The sequence below is a fragment of the Balaenoptera musculus genome, chromosome 1, assembly GCF_009873245.2.
Source record: "Balaenoptera musculus isolate JJ_BM4_2016_0621 chromosome 1, mBalMus1.pri.v3, whole genome shotgun sequence".
Taxonomy (NCBI): domain Eukaryota; kingdom Metazoa; phylum Chordata; class Mammalia; order Artiodactyla; family Balaenopteridae; genus Balaenoptera; species Balaenoptera musculus.
This window is the reverse complement of record NC_045785.1, coordinates 179,252,078-179,273,088: the sequence shown is the minus strand read 5'-3', so window position 1 is coordinate 179,273,088 and position 21,011 is coordinate 179,252,078. Positions and strand designations below refer to the sequence as shown.

The following is a 21,011-nucleotide window of genomic DNA, read 5'->3' as shown; positions in this document are numbered from 1 at the left end:
AGTAATCTTCCACCGTGATGTGGTAACAAAGAATTCTACAGGAGAAGGAGTGACACAGGAAAAGAACACCGGAAATCTAGGTACAGACCCCATAATTTTTTCTGCATCATTCGTTTTTTCTAGCAGTGTCATTAAAATGTGTGTCCGTAGAATGCTACTCTGGAGGTTTTGTTGGGAAATGCTTGGTATGAGAGTATTGTATAAAGTAGTAAAAGGATAAACATGCAGAAATCCAAAAAGGATGGATACATCAGCTAGTATCGGTTTATACAATTACATGAAGCTTTCATGAGGAAATAATATGACCTGCACACAACATTTAAATAAAAAGACATCCATTGCAGTTTTTATTGTAAGAATAGATGTAGAAAGAAGTAAAAGTGTCTCATATGAGAATACATACGTAAGATATACAAGATGTGGTGTGTATATAAATTATCCACCTATAAGTCATTGTTAGAAATTATATTAAAATGAAGAGTAGTACAGATGAAATAAGCAAGATAGGAAATTCCTTAAAGTAGGGTAACAATTTTATTAATACTATTTATGTACATTAAATTGTATTTCATTTTTATATGGAAACGTAATACTAGCTAGAAGGTAGGTTTGTTGAAGATGGTTGTTTTTAATTTATTTATAGTTTACATTTTCACATTTTTCCCACAAGATCCAAATTATCAAGTGTAATTAATGCCATGAAAAAATTTGCAAATAGTTATATCTAAGCAGGGAATATGTTCACTTAATTACAACAAGGGGTTATGTTTGTATAGGCTATAATATATTTGTATAGACCTGAAATATCACTATTATGTGGGTAAAAGATAATGTATGTGAATTTACAGATCTGTGCAATTAGCATATTGTTATATAACCCACAACCAACTCTCATTTAATATATTGATATAATGACAACTTTCACTGGTGCCCAGTTCTCATTTAAACCATCAAGCTATTCTGTGTAGTAAATCATAAGGACTAAATCTGATGAATTAGCCAATACGTAGTTCCTCCTTGAGAATGTTAAATTCACCTTCCAATAAGGAATGAAAAATAAGTCAATTTAAAAAGGGGTAGCTATTTTTGAAACCACCAAGGTGAATGTAATTAGCTGAGATAAGTTATTTCCAAAAAATTTTGGAAGTTTACATGTTTAAAAATAAGAAAAAGAAATTTGTAATATGTTGAAATTGTAAATTAGTAATTTTGACAAAATCAGTTTCTTTTTCGATTTTTTATTCATTATTAGGTTTTCAGCTTCTTAAGATTCAGTTTTGTCTGGAACTAAAAAAAGTAAAATAAAAGCTCAATTATCATAAAAGAGGTTTTTGTGAACTTGTGTTATAATAGCCTTAGGGTGATTATCTAGTTTAATTCCTAGGTTAAATGGTATGTGTACTTTTATGGTTTTTAATACACAATTTGCCAATTTGCTCTCCAGAAATGAATAACTTATTGCAGGAATGAGCAATATTCCTTTTAACTTTTGCCCCTTGGCTGAATGAAAAATAATATAAGAACTGTATTATTATTATTATTATTGTGGCAGTTGACATTTGTTTAATGCTTACTATGTGCAATGACTACGGTTCTGAATTACTTTTTATAGATTAACTCAATGAATTTTCTTTTTTTAATTAATTTTTTATTGGAGTGTAGTGGATTTACAATGTTGTGTTAGTTTCTGCTGTACAGCAAAGCGAATCAGTTCTACATATACATATATCCATTCTTTTTTAGATTCGTTTCCCATATAGGTCATTACAGAGTATTGTAACTCAATGAATTTTCATCACAACCTTGTTAAGATAGTAGATTAGTTATCTATTGCTGATACTGAGTTAATGACTTCACATCTTCACTGTATAACCAGTAAACACTCATTGTCTCACAGTTTCTGTGGATCAGGAATTTGGGAGGAGTAATAATCAGGATATGTGTGATGTTGCAGTAAAGATGTAAGTTGGGGGTACGTTATCTGAAGGCTTGACTTGGGCTGGAAGATCTGCATCCAGGGTGGTCCCCTTTTCACTGACACGGTTGGCAAGTTAGTGCTGGCTGTTGGCAGGAGGCCTCAGTTCCTTACCTCTTGGACTTTTCCTTAAGGCAAAAGCCAGAATGTCCTTGCCTTGGCCGTCACACTCTGTCATTTCCACAATATCTTACTGGTCACAAGATCAGTCCTATTCTGTGTAAGTGGGAATGACACAGGATCTAAATCCCAGGATATGAGAATCATAGAGGCTGTCTGGAAGGCTAGCTGCCACAGGTAGATTGCATTATTATTCCCCTTTTACAGATGAGAAAACTGAGACAGGAAGATGTTAAGTAAAATGCTGATGGTACCATAACTTAGTGGTACAGCTGGACCTTAAATGCACATTTTCTGTCTCCAGAACGTGTGCTGTTAAGAGATATGTGGTGTTGCCACTAATAGTTTGTTTTAATTTTAAAGTTTTGATTACTAACAGTTGCACATTTCCATGTATCTATTGTACATTTAATTTGTGTGTGCATTTGTGTATAAAACATCGCTTTACCGTTATTTTCTACAGAGGTGACTATTTTTCTCTTAGTGAATTGTAGAGATTTTTCGTATTCTAAAATTACTAACATTTTGACTTTTTGAAAGTTGCATTTTTTTTTTTCAGTTTGCCAGTTTTCTTTCGGTTGTGTTTATGGTGTTTTTAACTAACAGAATTTTTGTCTCTTTCTTGCACAATCATCAATGTTTTCTTTATGATTTTTGCCTCTAGATTATCCAAGGATCCATCATTTAATAGTTCAAATCAGTTTATTTTTCCAATAGTTACTTTTTTTAATGACAGCGTTTTTAGCAACCCCTAGAATTATCTCCTAAGATCAAAAAGAATGTGTGGATCGTGAAGGACTGAAATGCCTAACTTACTTCACTTTTTTGGAATCTGTTGATGTGAACATCATGTTGAAAAATTGTAGGGGCTGGTTGGTGGAAGAATAGTCCATAGTAGGCAAGGACTCAGCAAGACAAGACACGTGCCTCAATTATACCATTAAGTCAACCTGACTTTGCATTAAGAAACTCCTTTTAAATTGCATATGCCTTCTGGTAAAATTGAAATTTCAATCGTCTTTTGTATGTCTCTTTATTAAGATTGTTAGATGAATATCTAATTGATAGTAGCATCTATCTACCTGTTTATTTCTGTAAGCATGGACATTTTGGACGGAAAGGAAAAGATTTGGTTATTATGGGAGACTGCTGAAAAACAGTATTTACGATACACTCATTGGCGGTGGCCAATGAGTGTATCCTAAATACCCAATAGAAGAGATGAGGTGAGAGTTTCCTTTGCAGTTTTGTCCAGAGTAATGACATGGCTGAAAACAGCTGTCTCAGGTTATACATGACAGCTATAAATACGGCTATGGGTTGTCGTCTGCGTGGGAAGATCAGGCAGATTGTAGCATCGTCTGTCTTTGGTAAGGAAAAGGTGTGTACTCACAGAAGTGCATATTTCCACTTATTGTCTATTTTTATGAAAGAAAAAACTTTACTTATCATGGGACTCTGTAGTTTGCTGCATGCTCTTCTGTTTTATTTCAATCTGAAGTTTACATTTGTGTAAGACAGATATAAATAACTATACCAATTTGTCTAATATGATACTAGGCATAGTTGCTCAGAGCCTTAACGTGCTGAAAGACGTGGAATTCGAACTTATGCCTTGTGGCTCCAAATGTAATGATTCTTTCAATCAAGTACAGGAGCACCTTTGCAACATTTTCCTACTTCATAACATATTTCTGCAAACGCTGGGATTATATTTTAATCTTCATAGAATGTGTGGTTCGGAAAGTCTGTTTTCCAGTTTAATTGACAATGATTTCCAGAGATTTAGAGTGAAAAAGATATGTAGTGGAGTGTATACCTGTCCCCTGACATCCTCCCAAATGATTTCAGGCCTATTTACACTATTCAGACCTCACAATACCCAAACTCAATCTTCCGTTTTGCTAATTCAACCATCTAGTGCTATCTAAAGCCTTCCCCTCCACTTCACTGATGCAATGCTTTTCAATTAGCTTCTGTTTTTTTTTTTGATGTGAGACCTATTTAACTTATTTTATTTTTTCACTTTGCTGTACAGCAGAGATTGGCCCAACATTGTAAATCAATTAGCTTTTAACACAGTGCTACTCAAAGTGTAGGCCAAAACCAGTTTCAGTCTACAGACTTTTACTAGGCTATAAAATAAATACCAAATTGAGAGTGAGCATTTAGAAACTTTGATAGCAATCTGCCATTGCTGTGACACCCTCGTGCATCACAGTGTGTTGTCTCTTTGGTAAGTGAGTAGACTGGTTTGGATCATATCATATTCATAGGTGAGTCACATATGGCATGAGTTCTATACAGGCATGCACGATAGAACTGCATATGTATCTGCAATGCATTGGAAATTAAAAAGAAAAAAACATCTGTCCTTCATCACGAACAGCTGAGAAACATAGCTCTGATGCCTTATCGGTCTAGAGTCTTCTGTGCCTCACCTTCCTTTTTTCTGTCCTGTCCTCTTTAAACCACCTGAACTCTGGTCTGTCATTCAGTCAACCTCATATCTGTATACTGCTTTCCTTTGTTTTAACTTTTTATGGCTCCTGATTGACAATAACAAACATACAAACAAACAAAATTCTTATCAGATGGATTCTTTTTTCCTGCTCCTTGACTGAGCGCTGCTAGGAAAAAAAAAAATCACACCGTGGGTCAGACTCATATCACTGTGAACTCATGGTCTGGCAGCTCACAGGCCCTTAACAGTGTGGATTTTTTTTCCTTATCAAAACACACTCTTACTCTTGCAGTTACCATTTCAATCTTTAGTTCACCTCTTAATTCTTAGGTAGGGGAAGCCAATGAGTGAAAATTTCCTCAGATCTTTGCTACCGTATTTTCCTAATGTTACTTCCTTTTCACTTACCATTTCCTGCTTTTCTCCTGTTACAATAGGATTTCCTTATCTCCAGGCTGGACCCCATCACCTTGTACCTCGTCAGCAACCTTGTGATATTTTTCTCTCCTTAATCTTCAAATCTCTTTCTTTGTTAATTTATCTCCGTAAAAATTTAAACATCCTCCTACCTCTCTGATTTACTTTTAAGAAAATCACCTCTGTATGCTTTCTTCACCTTTCAACTAACTACTGTTAATTATCCTTAAAAATCTTAGTTTAAACATCACTTCCTTGGGGATACTCTTTCTGATTCCTGCAGAGCAGGAAACGTATCCTTTTGTATCTTCTTAGAGCACTTGCATTTATGTCCTTTATAAAATTTATCACTGTATATTTGCTACTAATAAATTTTCTAGAGATCTTTCAAAATCCCTTTGAATCAGTGACTCAAATCATTTTAGTCCAGCTATGATTTTGGGGTGTGTGTGATTGAAAAGCAGTGAAATTGATTTCAAGGTCAGACTTGTCTACATTCCTTCCAAACTCCCTCATTAAATGATGGGGTTTTGGGAAACGTGGTGTTTGTATTTTTTCAGTCATCAGTTCAGTTAAGTGGTTGTTTGAACCACTTGTCCGTCTGGTAGCAAGTAGTAAGCTTTAAAGTAAGTTCAGGGGAGAGAAAAACCACTAGAAGATTCACTTATTGTAATGTGCTTGGTTAATCAATTTTAGACTTGTATAGCTTTTGTAGAGTTCTTTATAGGCCATGTAAATTTAAGTTAATAATGGATTTAGGCAAGTAACTTGACCTCTGTGAACATCTAATTGCTTATCTGAAAACTGTTTAACACAATATATATCATAAAACTTCTGTGAGGTTTAATAACACACACACATACATACATATATGTACCATTTAGCATAAAAGTTGAAATCCTATTTGGGATTAGTATTATAATATATTAAGGCAATTCAATAACTATATCATTAACTCTCATGATATCAATTACTATCATGAGCTAGTGAGAAATGAATACTTTCGGTTAGTACCTAAATAAATGGAGTTCTGAGGTCAGCAATTTTTCAAAAAATATTAAGACTGCTGTTTCTGTGACATGTTTAAAAAAAAGGGAGGTTATTAAAATTAAAACTGTTTTGCTCTAGGATACAGGAAATGATTCCCCTTTGAGCACTTAATTAGTATGATACATTAAAAAAGTTACAGCATTAACATAAGGATTCAAGCAATTAGAAAAACACAAAAATGTGTTTTATACTCAATATTACTGAAGTGCAATACATCTGTATATAGAACGTTGCCAACGTCAAACTGGGTTGAATTCTGTATATTTAATAAGCATCTTATATTTAGATCTTGTGAAACTAAATGACTTTTAAAGCTTTACTTAAACCTATTCTTAGCCATTGAATGGTTCACAGTCCTAGAATTGGCAGAAGTATGATGTCTGCTCATGTACACACACACACACACACACACACACACACACACACACACACTCTGACTGGTATTTTATTGATTAAAGCAACAGGACCAAAATAAAACTCGATTGTTAGAGATTATTCTCCTCGAAGAAAAAGAAGCAATTTTCATGGCAATCAACCCACTCATGCTTATAAACAGAGTCTAATAAGCGAAGGCTATGTGAGAGGTTTATAATGCAATTTGTTCAGTCGGTCTATGTAATAAACTCTTTCCCTGTAAAATAAAAACAAATAACATTCAATTTTTAAAATTTACCCTGTTTCGTGTTTCTCTTTAAAAGCTCTTTCTCCAAAGGATATTTGATTTCTGTAAATCAAAATCCAGGACTAGACTGCTTTCATGCACTGTCCACTGTTGCTTACTGCTTTCTGAAGAGCTTTTACCTAGCAACCGCATGGAAGAAGCTTCCAGTGCTTTAAATCATAGACAAGCTCAAAAAATACTGTGAGGCAGACTTTTAAAAAGATATTCTGACTTGTTAAAATGTAATTAACAAATTGATTTTCCATAAAGGAAAAGGGCCTTGAAAATAGATTTGATCATATCTGTCTGTAAATTTGTAGCTTTAATTGTAATTGCTTATCTGAAGAGCTTTTAAATCAAACATAATAAAAATAGCAATAAAACAGAAACCACGAATCTCACATAATCCTGCTATTTTAAAAGTCGTAGCCCTTGAAAACTGTTTCCCATTCCTTAAGATAGTTACTCTTAACATTTTGATTCCCATTCTTACAATTTTTCATGCTTATTCACACATACGTATGCACACATGAACATATATGCAGAAGTCAGCTTTTTTATCCATGGAGTTATATTGTATCGTTTTGCTACTTACATTTTAAAACTGTATTATTGACATTATTTCAAGATGGTTTATTGAAATCTATCTTTTTATTTTTAATAATGCAGGATTGTGATGATAAATAGTACCTGTTTAGAATTCTGATGAGCATTTTATATTCATTATCTACTTTTCTCTGCAGAAAACCCTATGAGATAAATATTATTATAATTCACAGTTTTAAAGATAAGGCAAGTTAGGCTCTGAGGGATCAGGACCTTGCCTGTGGCCTGGCACACTTGGGGTTGACACCGTTTGCTCTCATGTGCTTATGCCCTGATGGCAAGCAACCCAAGAGAAAGAGCTGAGTCAAAACAGAAACTTTACAGGGATGAGAAGAAAATACAAGATTTCGAAAGAGGAAATGCTTTCTTCAACAAGGGAAGTAAATTAGAAAGAAAACATGGACAGATTTGATCATTGGTAAGGAGTAATCTTTGTCTGCATAATCAAAACTGGACTTTTGCCACATATGTGGTCTCACCAGCAAGAGGGACAGCGTGTAGGGGAAGTGGTTTTGTCTACAAAATATTGATCCAGAAGTTTACAGAACCTAGTCTAGTAACCATATTTAACTAAAGGAGGAGTTGAGACATGTCATTTCTCCCTGGACAGGCACGCACCCAGCTAAACCTTGGAGATGGGTGAGGGGAAATGAAGTCTCTTACTAAAAGGAAGAAGGAGAGAATGAATATGGGGTGAGAGTAGTTTCAGCCACAGTTCAAACCTTTTTGTCCACGCAAGTATCCATGTACAGTGTTTTTCCCTTATACATTAAGATACTCATTCATTATTATGCAAAATACCCCAAAGTTGCCTCAATTGCTGCATCCAACTCAAAGTGCAGGATATCTCGATAATGCAAAGTCATTGCTAGCTGTAGATCCTAATAGTCTGGCAATGAACACACCAATAAGTGAGTTAGTTACCTCTCCCCCACCCCATATGCATATATAATAGCAGGGCAAGATAGCTATGATAAAATAGTGGGTTTTCGAAAAAGAAAGGGAGACACACAGCAGACATTGTTCCACAGGAATGGTGAAATCCTGTGGGACATGAATTGCAGAGACCTTGCAGTAATTTTTTTGATTAGACACTCATCCTGCTCTTAGAAAATAACTCCTTTGTCTATTCATAAACATAGATCCTTGGTCACTATCTTCTGTGGCTACAGAGAATGTTGAAATTAGAACAGATTTCCGCCAGTCCTTTCTATGTGTCAATAATTGTGCTCAAAGTTCTTTTCTAAGAACTTTCTTGCACTTGCCATATTTACTGGCTTTTGCTACCGTGTCCATATCACCCTCTCGGTTGTCATGGCAACTACCTCGGCATCATCTGAAACAATAGGTTTATTGGGTGGGAAGGCAGCACAGCACCTTTATCTGATCCCCACATTAGGTCCAGCTTTATTGATCTGGCTGAAAAGTCTTAAAAGGAGGTCGCTGATAAAGATTCTGAAAGACAGTGTCATCTCCTGCGATTTAGGGTACAGTTCACTGTTTTGGTTCTGCAACTGTCCGGATTCCTGGACTCCTAGGTTTCTGGCTTCAAGCAATGTTCCCTTCTCTCTCTGCTTGCAGAGTGATCGATTTTTACCCCAGATCATCTGTCTCTGTATACCTGACTAAAATCAGCAAGGTGCTGTCACCCACGTTAGTATTCTTGCCCTTTCTGATACCTCTCCCAGACGTGTCTCCATCGACAGGTAGTTTCTGCATTCAGAGGGGAAAATGGATAATAGGGAAAGATAGCAATTTCTGTCACCGATATAATTCTACATTATGCGTCTCTATAGTACTTAAATTTTATATAACTTAGTCTTCTTTTTAAAAAAAATTTTATTGGAGTATAGTTGATTTACAGTGTTGTTAGTTTCAGGTGTACAGCACAGTGAATCAGTTATACGTATATCCACTCTCTTTTTTTTTTTTTAGATTCTTTTCCCATATAGGTCACTACAGAGTATTGAGTAGAGTTCCCTGTGCTATACAGCAGGTTATCTATTATATAGATATCTATTTTATATATAGTAGTGTGTATATGTCAATCCCAATCTCCCAGTTTATCCCCCCCACCTTATCCCGTGGTAACCATAAGTTTGTTTTCTGCATCTGTGCCTCTACTTCTGTTTTGTAAATGAATTCATTTGTACCCTTTTTTTTTTAGATTCCACATACAAGTGATATATGATATTTGTCTTTCCGTGTCTGACTTACTTCACTCAGTATGACAGTCTCTAGGTCCATCCATGTCTCTACAAATGACCCATTTTTGTTCTTTTTTTATGGCTGAGTAATATTCCATTGTATATATGTACCACATCTTCTTTATCCATTCCTCCATCAATGGACATTTAGGTTGCTTCTATGACCTGGCTATTATAAATAGTGCTGCAATGAACATTGGGGTGCATGTATCATTTTGAATTATGGTTTGCTCCGGATATATGCCCAGGAGTGGGTTTGCTGGATCAATCATATGGTAGCTCTATTTTTAGTTTTTTAAGGAATCTCCATACTATTCTCCACAGTGGCTGCACCAATTTAAATTCCCATCAACAGTGTAGGAAGGTTCCCTTTTCTCCACACTCTCTCCAGCATTTATTGTTTGTAGATTTTTTGATGATGGCCAGTTTTTAATTAGAAAATCACTTGATAAAAACTGGCAGTTTGTGGCTTGAAATGTCCCCAAAAGGAAATGTAAGTAGCTGATGAAAAAAAATGAGCTGAAAAACTGCCCAATCTCCTAAGTCATTGTCCCTCTTTTCCACACTGCTTGGTCATACGGATAGCCAGGAAAATGCTTCTTTCAGTGCCCTAGACTTGTGTTTCGGTGATTTCCCTTCTTTCAGTGTTCTTGTCCACGTCTTATCTCTGCACCCACTTCCAGAGGCATATTCCCTACATCATGTAAATGTGAGCCTTCTATCATGGCTATTCCTAGTCCCCCCTCTGTGACCACCACCCCCTATCTTTCTAGTTCATGTTCTCTAATACAGAACTCCAACAATCTTTTGACTACACTGGGACTTGCGATTTGTTGATTTGACCAAGTTTTCACCTGTTGGTCCTGTCTTCCCTTCTTAACCTGTTTGCATCCCATGGCACACCTTTAGAACCCATAATTTCAATTCAGCCTAGTTCGTTGACTTTCCATTAGTTAGACTTGTTTGTCAGAAATCAACTCTAGTGAACAACTCTCTGTCTTCTAGGTGTTTACTTCCATGCATTTGAATGTGGCCAGAGGAAACCAAACAAAAGACGACCTGCAGGCTATTCCTCCATTAAATTCATGATCACTAATTTTTAGGGGTCTAGAAGCTGCCAAACAATCATTCTGTCTCTCAATTCTGTTTCTTCTCCCACTCTCTTAAACAGTGATACCATATTTTCTCCTCTCAACTCCAACCTCTTCCCTAATCATCATTTCCACCTATTTTACTAAGAGAGTAGAACAGGGGCTTCCCTGGTGGCGCAGTGGTTGAGAATCTGCCTGCCAATAATGCAGGGGACACGGGTTCGAGCCCTGGTCTGGGAAGATCCCACATGCCGCAGAGCGGCTGGGCCCGTGGGCCACAATTGCTGAGCCTGCGCTTCTGGAGCCTGTGCTCCGCAACAGGAGAGGCCGCGATAGTGAGAGGCCCGCGCACTGCGATGAAGAGTGGCCCCCGCTTGCCGCAACTGGAGAAAGCCCTCGCACAGAGACGAAGGCCCAACACAGCCATAAATAAATAAATAAACAAATACTTAAAAAAAAAAAAAAAGGCTCCCATGTATCCATATTAAAAAAAAAAAAAAAAAGAGAGTAGAACAATTGGAAGAAAAACAAAATTTTCGTACACGTCTGCCTACACATCTACCCACCAACCTGAAGGTAGAACGCCCATATATTCTACCTTTTTTCCTGTTGTTATAGATGAACAATTTTAGTAGCAATATGGCTGAGAAGAGGCATGAAAAGAGTGATATATTATGTTAGTAAGATTACCCAAATTCTGACAATCTAGGAATGACATTTTAAGGAATTCGAAGTATATACTATAAGCTTTAGGATTTATGAAAGATCATTAGTCCATTTGGAAGATCAAACAGCACTCTCTAGTTATTGTTGATAATGGAAATGTTCTGCTTGCCTTGTCTAATACCTAGCCAGTAGTCACAAGTGTTATTGAGAACTTAATTGTTATTGAACTTTTATTTCTGTATAATTTTAGTTTATTTAAATGTAAATAGCCACATGTAGCAGAGGCAACTGTATTGGCCAGCAGTTTCATTTTTATTTTATGTAATTAATTAGTTAATTATTTTATTGAAGTATAGTTGATTTACAATGTGTTCATTTCAGGTGTACAGCAAAGTGATTGAGTTATTCATACGTATATATCTATTTTTTCTCAGATTCTTTTCCCTTATAGGTTATTGGAAAATATTGAGTAGAGTTCCCTGTGCTATACAGTGGGTCCTTGTTGGTTATCTGTTTTATATATAGTAGCATGTATAGGTTAATCCCTAAACTCCTAATTTATCCCTCCCCCTGCTTTCCCCTTTGATTATCATGTTTGTTTTTTATGTCTATGGGTCTACTTCAGTTTTGTATGTAAGTTCATTTGTATCATTCTTATTTTAGCTTCCACATATAAGCAGTATTATATGATATTTGTCTTTGTCTGGCTTACTTCACTTAGTATGGTAATCTCTGGGGCTATCCATGTTGCTGTAAATGACATTATTTCATTCCTTTTTATGGCTGAGGCAACCATATTGGCCAACACAGTTTTAAAAGGGTGATAGGTGGGATGCTGAAGAATTGGAGAACAGGAAGAGCAGTTCAGAAGCTGTTTCGTTACCCCCGGTGAGAGATTATGAGAGTTTGAATAAAGGTCCGGCATCCCTTAACTGTAATCCCCAATCCAGAAAATTCTGAGAAAAGAAAATATTTTAGTATTTGTGTTGGTGTTAAAATCTGACCTGACCTGAAATTATTTGGTAGCAATCCCTGCACTGAACTTAATTTTTTTAAAAATTTTTATTGGGGTAAGTTACTTTACAATATTGTGTTAGTTTATACTGCATAGCAAAGTGAATCAGCTGTACGTATACATACATCCCCTCTTTTTTGGATTTCCGTCTCATTTAGATCACCACAGAGAACTAAATAGAGTTCCCTGTGCTATACAGTAGGTTCTCATTAGTTATCTATTTCATACATAGTATCAATAGTGTATATATGTCAATCCCAATCTCGCAATTCATCCCACTCCCCCCTTTCCCCCTTGGTATCCATACATTTGTTCTCTACGTCTGTGTCTCTATGTCTGCTTTGTAAACAAGATCGTCTATACAATTTTTTTCAGATTCCACATATATGCATTAATATACGATATTCGTTTTTCTGTTTCTAACGAACTTCACTCTGTATGACAGTCTCTGGGTCCAGCCATATCTCTACAAATGACCCAGTTTTGTTCCTTTATATGCATGAGTAATATCCCATTGCATATATGTACCACATCTTCTTTTTTTTAAAATTTTATTTATTTATTTATTTATTTATTAACATCTTTATTGGAGTATAATTGCTTTACAATGGCGTGTTAGTTTCTGCTTTATAACAAACTGAATCAGCTATACATATACATATATCCCCATATCTCCTTCCTCTTGCATCTCCCTCCCATTCTCCCTATCCCACCCCTCTAGGTGGTCACAAAGCACTGAGCTGATCTCCCTGTGCTATGTGGCTGCTTCCCACTAGCTATCTATTTTATATTTGGTAGTATATATAAGTCCATGCCACTCTGTCACTTCGTCCCAGCTTACCCTTCCCCCTCCCTGTGTCCTCAAGTCCATTCTCTATGTCTGCGTCTTTATTCCTGTCCTGCCCCTAGGTTCTTCATAACCATTTTTTTTTTTTTAGATTCCATATATATGTGTTAGCATACGGTATTTTTTTTCTCTTTCTGACAGACTCTAGGTCCATCCACCTCACTACAAATAACTCAATTTCGTTTCTTTTTATGACTGAGTAATATTCCATTGTATATGTGTGCCACATCTTCTTTATCCATTCATCTGTCGATGGACACTTAGGTTGCTTCCATGTCCTGGCTATTGTAAATAGTGCTGCAATGAACATTGAGGTGCATGTGTTTTTTTGAATTATGGTTTTCTCAGGGTATATGCCCAGTAGTGGGATTGCTGGGTCATATGGTAGTTCTATTTTAAGTTTTTTAAGGAATCTCCATAGTGGCTGTATCAATTTACATTCCCACCAAAAATTCATGAGGGTTCCCTTTTCTCCACACCCTCTCCAGAAATTATTTTTTGTAGATTTTTTGATGATGGCAATTCTGACCAGTGTGAGGTTATACCTTATTGTAGTTTTGATTTGCATTTCTCTAATAATTAGTGATGTTGAACATCTTTTCATGTGTTTGCTGGCCATCTGTATGCCTTCTTTGGAGAAATGTCTATTTAGGGCTTCCACCCATTTTTTGATTGGGTTTTTTATTTTTTTGATATTGAGCTGCATGAGCTGTTTGTGTATTTTGGAGATTAATCCTTTGTCAGTTGCTTCGTTTGCAAATATTTTCTCCCATTCTGAGGGTTGTCTTTTCCTCTGTTTATGGTTTCCTTTGCTGTGTAAAAGATTTTAAGTTTCATTAGGTCCCATTTGTTTATTTTTGTTTTTATTCTCATTACCTTGGGAAGTGGGTCAAAAAAAATCTTGCTGCGATTTATGTCAAAGAGTATTCTGCCTATGTTTTCTTCTAAGAGTTTGATAGTGTCTGGCCTTACATTTAGGTCTTTAATCCATTTTGAGTTTATTTTTGTGTACGGTGTTAGGGAGTGTTCTAATTTCATTCTTTTACATGTAGCTGTCCAGTTTTCCCAACACCACTTATTGAAGAGGCTGTCTTTGGCTCCATTGTATATTCTGACTTCCTTCATCATAGATTACGTGACCATAGTTGCATGGGTTTATCTCTGGGCTTTCTATCCTGTTCCATTGATCTATATTTCTGTTTTTGTGTCTTAATTACTGTAGCTTTGTAGTATAGTCTGAAGTCAGGGAGCCTGATTCCTCCAGCTCTATTTTTTTTCTCAAGATTGCTTTTGATATTCGAGGTCTTTTGTGTTTCCATACAAATTGTAAAATTTTTTGCTCGAGTTCTGTGAAAAATGCCATTGGTAATTTGATAGGGATTGCATTGAATCTATAGATTGCTCTGGGTAGTGTAGTCATTTTCACAATATTGATTCTTCCAATCCAAGAATATGGTATATCTCTCCATCTGTGTCATCTTTGATTTCTTTCATCAGTATCTTATTGTTCTCTGCATACAGGTCTTTTGTCTCTTTAGATAGGTTTATTCCTAAAATTAGTATGAGTATTTCCACATTAGCTGCAGAAATAATAGACGTAAGCATAGGTTGCTCCCTACACATATTACATAGTGTTTGCAAGATGAAGCATATTGTCTTTCCAAAATTTGAAAAAGAAATTAATTCTAAAAGCTGATAGCTGGCCCTTAAGAGTATGGACAAGGATCAGAAGCCTGTAGTAAGTAGTGAGAGTGGGAATGGGGGTAGGGGAATGAGAGAGAGACAGAGGGCTTTAGTGGTATAATCAGTCCATAAACCTTGGCAGTCATATGACATTGGGAAATGAGGGGCAAAGTAGGATGAAAGAATATTGTCAGTTTTTTAATTCAAGTTAATGGATAGTGATGAGTATTCAAAAAATATCTGAGAAGGAGGGATAGATTTGGACCTGAGAGGAGAGATCTAGAGATATATTCAATTCTGTTTTGCAGACTGGGTTTCTGTAATTTATGCAAATGAAGAATATTTTTGTATCATAGTCCTTTCCCTGTGCTAATCATCCTCCTTATTGATTACATAGATGTTTTCTTTATAAAAAGAGTACTGATTTTTCTTATTATCTAACAAGGAATCCCAACATTATATACAATTAACTCATTAATCTAAGATGATTGTTTTCAACCTATCTGATCCAATACCTCTTTTTTATGATAAATATTTTGTAGCACTTCCTTTACTATCCTGGAATGAAATTCAGAGTAAATGTAAATATCTATATGAATACATTTTAAATAATTAATATAATGTCCTAATTGTAATATGAAGGAGAAAGAGAAGGGAAATAATTAATAATAAGGAAGTGTATATTTCAATATGTAAATGCCCAGGTATGAATAACCAAAAAAAGACAATACAAGAGAGACAATTGCTTGCACCAATAAGTATGTGCCCACTACTGACACTGACAGTAGCGGGCACATACTTATTATTAATGATCATATCTTAAATTTGTATTAATGACTCACATACAATTCTAAACAAAATAAACTTTCTCTTAATTTATACAGTGGTTGTCTTTCTAAATAATTCAGTATTTACTAAAATAGTGCAAAACCTACTTTGTATTTATGTGTAAAATAGCCTCCAGTAATATGTACATTGCTTGATAGGCTAATAGACACTGTAAAAACTTTACTTACTTATAGAAAAAAGCATATACAGAAATAAATATTACTACCTAAAACTTACTAATCTTTCCCTTCTTTCCATTTCCCACAGATTAGTATAGTTTTTGAAAAATTAGCCAGTGCAACATGATCTTCCATCAACCATCCCCAACCAAACACAGATGAACACATTAAGTGAGGAAAAGGGAAGGAAGGGGACCCAATTTTTTACTTTTTAACCACTGAAGGGAAGTAAGATGGAATATTTTTCAACTATCACAGAACTATCACATTTTCTCATGGTCCCCTACTAGAAGAAATACGGTTTGTACATTAAACCAAGGGAAAGTTAATAATTGCATGTGGTTTTGCATATATGGTAAACATACCTTCTAAATTTTCTGGTAGTCTATCTCATGTCATAATACATGTAAACATTTTTCTTAAATCATATGTTCAATTTTTGGTTTAAAATTTATGGACCCCATATGTATGGCTATCATATAATTCTAAAGTAATAACAGTCTTCATTTAGCAGTTTTGTTACTTTATTTTCATAGATAGGGCATACACACTCAAAAATTATTTTGAGAAATATCGAAATAGTGGTTTAAGTCACTGTTATTTTGCAAATATTTTTGTATACTTTTCCACATTCAAAATTGGATTTAGAATCTACCTGCCTTCCTGCAAAATATTAAGTATCATGGTTATGTATTTTTGAGATTTTCCTTAAACATTATCATTATAATATATCTGACAAGCAAAAAAAGAGGAAAGAGAAACAAAGAAAGAGACATTATTAGCAGATTCTTGATATTTTTAAGAGTAAATCCTGATATGTAACCATAACATACAATTTCTTCCATAAAATGTGAAAGAAAAAAAATGAATAAGGAAATGAAGGAAAAAGAAAAAAATAATGGGCTCTTTCATATGCTAACTCATGTTATACAAATTGGAGTAATGTTATTATTTATCTGTCTGGAGCATTTGATGAACCATTTCCCAAGTAATCTTGTTTGTTCATAAATTGTATGGTGTATGTATTCATCTTATAGATCTGACTCACCTATTCAACCTTCTATTTCTTAATTTAGCTAAAACTGCTATTTTCTGCCTAAGAATATTTATTTTCTTAGAACTTTAAACAGTCTTTAGTTCCAATACCAGCTATAATAGTTTACTTGGAAGGGAAGTTTTTTTTCCCAAAACAAACAGCTTTTTTCCCAAACAAACTTTAATTGCTTCTCTAAAATATGATTTCTGTGGAAAATTGAGTATATGGCATCTGGGCCCTCGTTCTTGCATGAAAATAATATACTTGGGCTGAGTAGCATCACCCCCCTTTAATATGACCTGCGCCCCCTTACGGGCCATCTTTTCTAACACTCTTTATTGTTTTTATGTCATTGAATTTCTTTTTATGCCATTTATTATCTTTTCTGACTGGACTCTATCATCTTTTGAATTTTTGACCTAGGTCCTGAGGTTAAAGTATAATTTAAATTTATATTTATTTCAGGATTAATTTTTATTGATTGGTCATTACGGTTGTTTTGATTATAAAAAATCTATTACTTGTATGTTGTGCAAATATTATCTACCACATTTTTTAATAATCACTTTCTAAGTCTTTATGTTGACTATGAAGTTGATAAATCAATTATGTTATAAATCAGTACTATTGTATTTCATACCATAGAATTATCAGAAGTAAAGGAGACTTTATATAGTCTCTGGTTTATTATCCAGACTGTACCTCTAACCTACCTACATGTTACCTCCTTGTACAGATGAGGCACAGGAAAAATAAACATTTTGCCAAAGGCTGTCAATTTTATTAAAGACAGGTCTGGGGCCAGATCCTCCATACCTCAGTAACTTACCTCATAGTCTAGTACTCTCTCTTATGAATCATTTTTCCTGGGGATAAATTTGCACATGTAAAAACCTCTCTAAAACAAGTGTGTTTATATGGAAAGTTTTATAATTTTATTCATTGTTTTATTTTTCATATTATTTTAAAATACTACTATCCCAAGGTAAATTATTCTAATTTACCTATTTTATTTCAAACAGATCATGTTGTTTGTGAAGAAGAGTTTAAATACGCCATGTTAGCTTTAAACTGTATATGCCCAGCAACATCTACACTTATTACACTACTGGTTCATACCTCTAGAGGGCAGTAAGTATATTTTTTCTTTAAGATAATGCATTTTAAATTATAAAAAATATAAGTGCAGTTATGTGATTTAGAAATACAGTAGTAAGCCTAGGTATATACAGCTAGATATGTACCTATACTTGTATTTGTGTGTTATCATCATCTGACAGATAGATAGATAGGTAGAGAGACAGACAGACAAATACAAACCTGTTACAGGGTCTAAGACATATAGGAAATTGACAGTGATTTGCTGTCTTTTCTAACTAATCTTGATATAATTTGTTTCATCCTAAATTTTATGTCTTCATCACTTGTTAGGCCTAGGATTAGGGCATTGTTTCTATTTTCAAGATTAATAATTCGCAAATAAAACTTGTAAAAGCAGGATGACAGCAGTCATTACTGTATGGCCTTAAAGCCGGTTTTTTTCTGTTTCTGAGGTAAGTTTTTATCTGAAAGCTATATGTGCACAAATGAGCTCAAAGTTAAAATTTTAAAATTATTATAGAATGATAACAAAGTAGTTGATAAAATCAGCTAATGTAGTATAAAAGAAATAATGTTTAATATGAATTTCAGGGTATTGAGGGAAATTATATCATCAAAACATTTTTTCCTCTTTGTTTATTTTGATAGAGTTTCATAAAATATAGAGGTTGTTTTTGACTTGCATAATCAAGTAAAATACAATCAGCGAACACAGTCACTGCCCTTATTTAAAGAGACAAATGTTGCACTGCATTTCATACTTTTCATATTCCTTACTTGGTATTTTAGACAAAATGTTGATTTTCTAAATAAATTCCACCATGGTGCTTGTAGTTATGAAAATTTAAATTTAGTGAGTTAATTGATAGTTACTTAAGTAAAGTGCCAAATCAAATAAGTCAAGGAAAAGGAAAATTCTTTCCTGGGATTTAGTCCTGGACGGAGGAAATTGCTAATTGAAAAATAGTAAATGCCCTCTGGTATTTTAAGTAAATTTTACTCTCTTACCTCTAACTATGTCTCTGTTCTATTGGGACAGAAAGATTTTCCCAGGAGCAATTTTCTCAAAGTTCTGAATATAAATGTTTCTATTCTATAAATTTATAAGCCTTTAAGATTTGCAGTGGAAAGGATGTAACAGGATCATGAATAAAATTGATTTTCTTTGATGGACATGCTTAGCATTTTGATGGAATTAAATAAAATACTGAAAGCTGTTTTTTTTTTTTTTTTTTTTTTTTTTTTATTTTTTTATTTTTTTATTTTTTTTTATTTTTTTTTTTTTTTTTTTTTTTTTTTCTTTTTTTTTTTTTTTTTATTCACACACACACACACTGTATTTTATTTTTACAAGACATAAATAGACTGACACCAAGCATTGTACATGGATGACCACAACAAAAGCAACAATGATTGCAATTACCAAACATGAAACACACTCATACTATGTCATAATATTGACATTCAGTCCAGTAATCCTCCACTGTAACAGCTCCTTTACTTTGCAGTGAAAATTGATTTGTATATTCTTTGCCTCTGAGTCCTTGTGGGATTTTTTTTTTTTTTTAAATTCAGACAGAAAGTCACAAAAATTATACTCATCCTCATCAGTTCACTCAGTCCCATGTAATTAATTTTTTTTTCATCTTGATCTTTTGTTAGCACTTTTATGAGTTCATCAGTTTTTCATTAGAGTTCTGAAAATGCTTATTCATTCAGTTCAGCAGTACAGTCAGTTACCAGAAACCTGTACTTGTCAGAGTCTTTTCCATGAATTTCTTGAAGATGAAACCCTTTTATAGGAACATATTTGCAAAATCATCAGAGTACACCCAGGACTGTCTGTAAATGACAAAAGACTTAAAAATGACCACGGTTAAAGATTTGATGAAAGTTCATAATAATGCAGTTGACAAGAAAATTAGTTATTTCTGAGATATACATTTTAAAGTAATAACTAGGATTATTACTTATAACATTATACCAGAACATATAAGATTTTTAGAAATTTCATGTAATGTCTGAAACATTTATATTAACATATTTCCATACATATTTCCATACAAATACAAATATAAGATTTTTAGAAATTTCATGTAATGTCTGAAACATTTATATTAACATATTTCCATACAAATAACCCAATGAAAGTTTAGTATTAGTTGTTTTGTTTGTTTTTTTATACTGCAGGTTCTTATTAGGCATCAGTTTCATACACATCAGTGTATACATGTCAATCCCAATTGCCCAATCCAGCACACCACCATCCCCACCTCACCGCAGTTTTCCCCCCCCCATTTACCATTGCAACAAAAAGAATAAAATACCTAGGAATAAACCTACCTAGGGAGACGAAAGACCTGTATGCAGAAAACTATAAGACACTGATGAAAGAAATTAAAGATGATACCAACAGATGGAGAGATATACCATGTTCTTGGATTGGAAGAATCAACATTGTGAAAATGAGTATACTACCCAAAGCAATCTACAGATTCAATGCAATCCCTATCAAATTACCAATGGCATTTTTTACGGAGCTAGAACAAATCATCTTAAAATTTGTATGGAGACACAAAAGACCCCGAATAGCCAAAGCAGTCTTGAGGGAAAAAAAATGGAGCTGGAGGAATCAGACTCCCAGACTTCAGACTATACTACAAAGCTACAGTAATCAAGACAGTATGGTACTGGCACAAAAACAGAAACATAGATCAATGGAACAAGATAGAAAGCCCAGAGATTAACCCACGCACCTATGGTCAACTAATCTATGACAAAGGAGGCAAAGATATACAATGGAGAAAAGACAGTCTCTTCAATAAGTGGTGCTGGGAAAACTGGACAGCTACATGTAAAAGAATGAAATTAGAATACTCCCTAACACCATACACAAAAATAAACTCAAAATGGATTAGAGACCTAAATATAAGACTGGACACTATAAAACTCTTAGAGGAAAACATAGGAAGAACACTCTTTGACATAAATCACAGCAAGATCTTTTTTGATCCACCTCCTAGAGTAATGGAAATAAAAACAAAAATAAACAAATGGGACCTAAT

General features: G+C 34.4%; 1 protein-coding gene across 5 annotated transcripts in view; it reads left to right on the top strand.

Annotated features, from left to right (window-relative positions):
• The window catches only part of KCNT2 (potassium sodium-activated channel subfamily T member 2), a 267,373-nt gene that overhangs the window by 117,779 nt on the left and 128,583 nt on the right, over positions 1-21,011 (top strand). For all 5 annotated transcript variants that reach the window (XM_036868239.1, XM_036868233.1, XM_036868249.1 and 2 more), the window contains one exon: positions 17,868-17,976. In XM_036868239.1, coding sequence (XP_036724134.1) covers positions 17,868-17,976 — 109 coding nt within the window. The remainder of the gene's footprint in view (positions 1-17,867; positions 17,977-21,011) is intronic.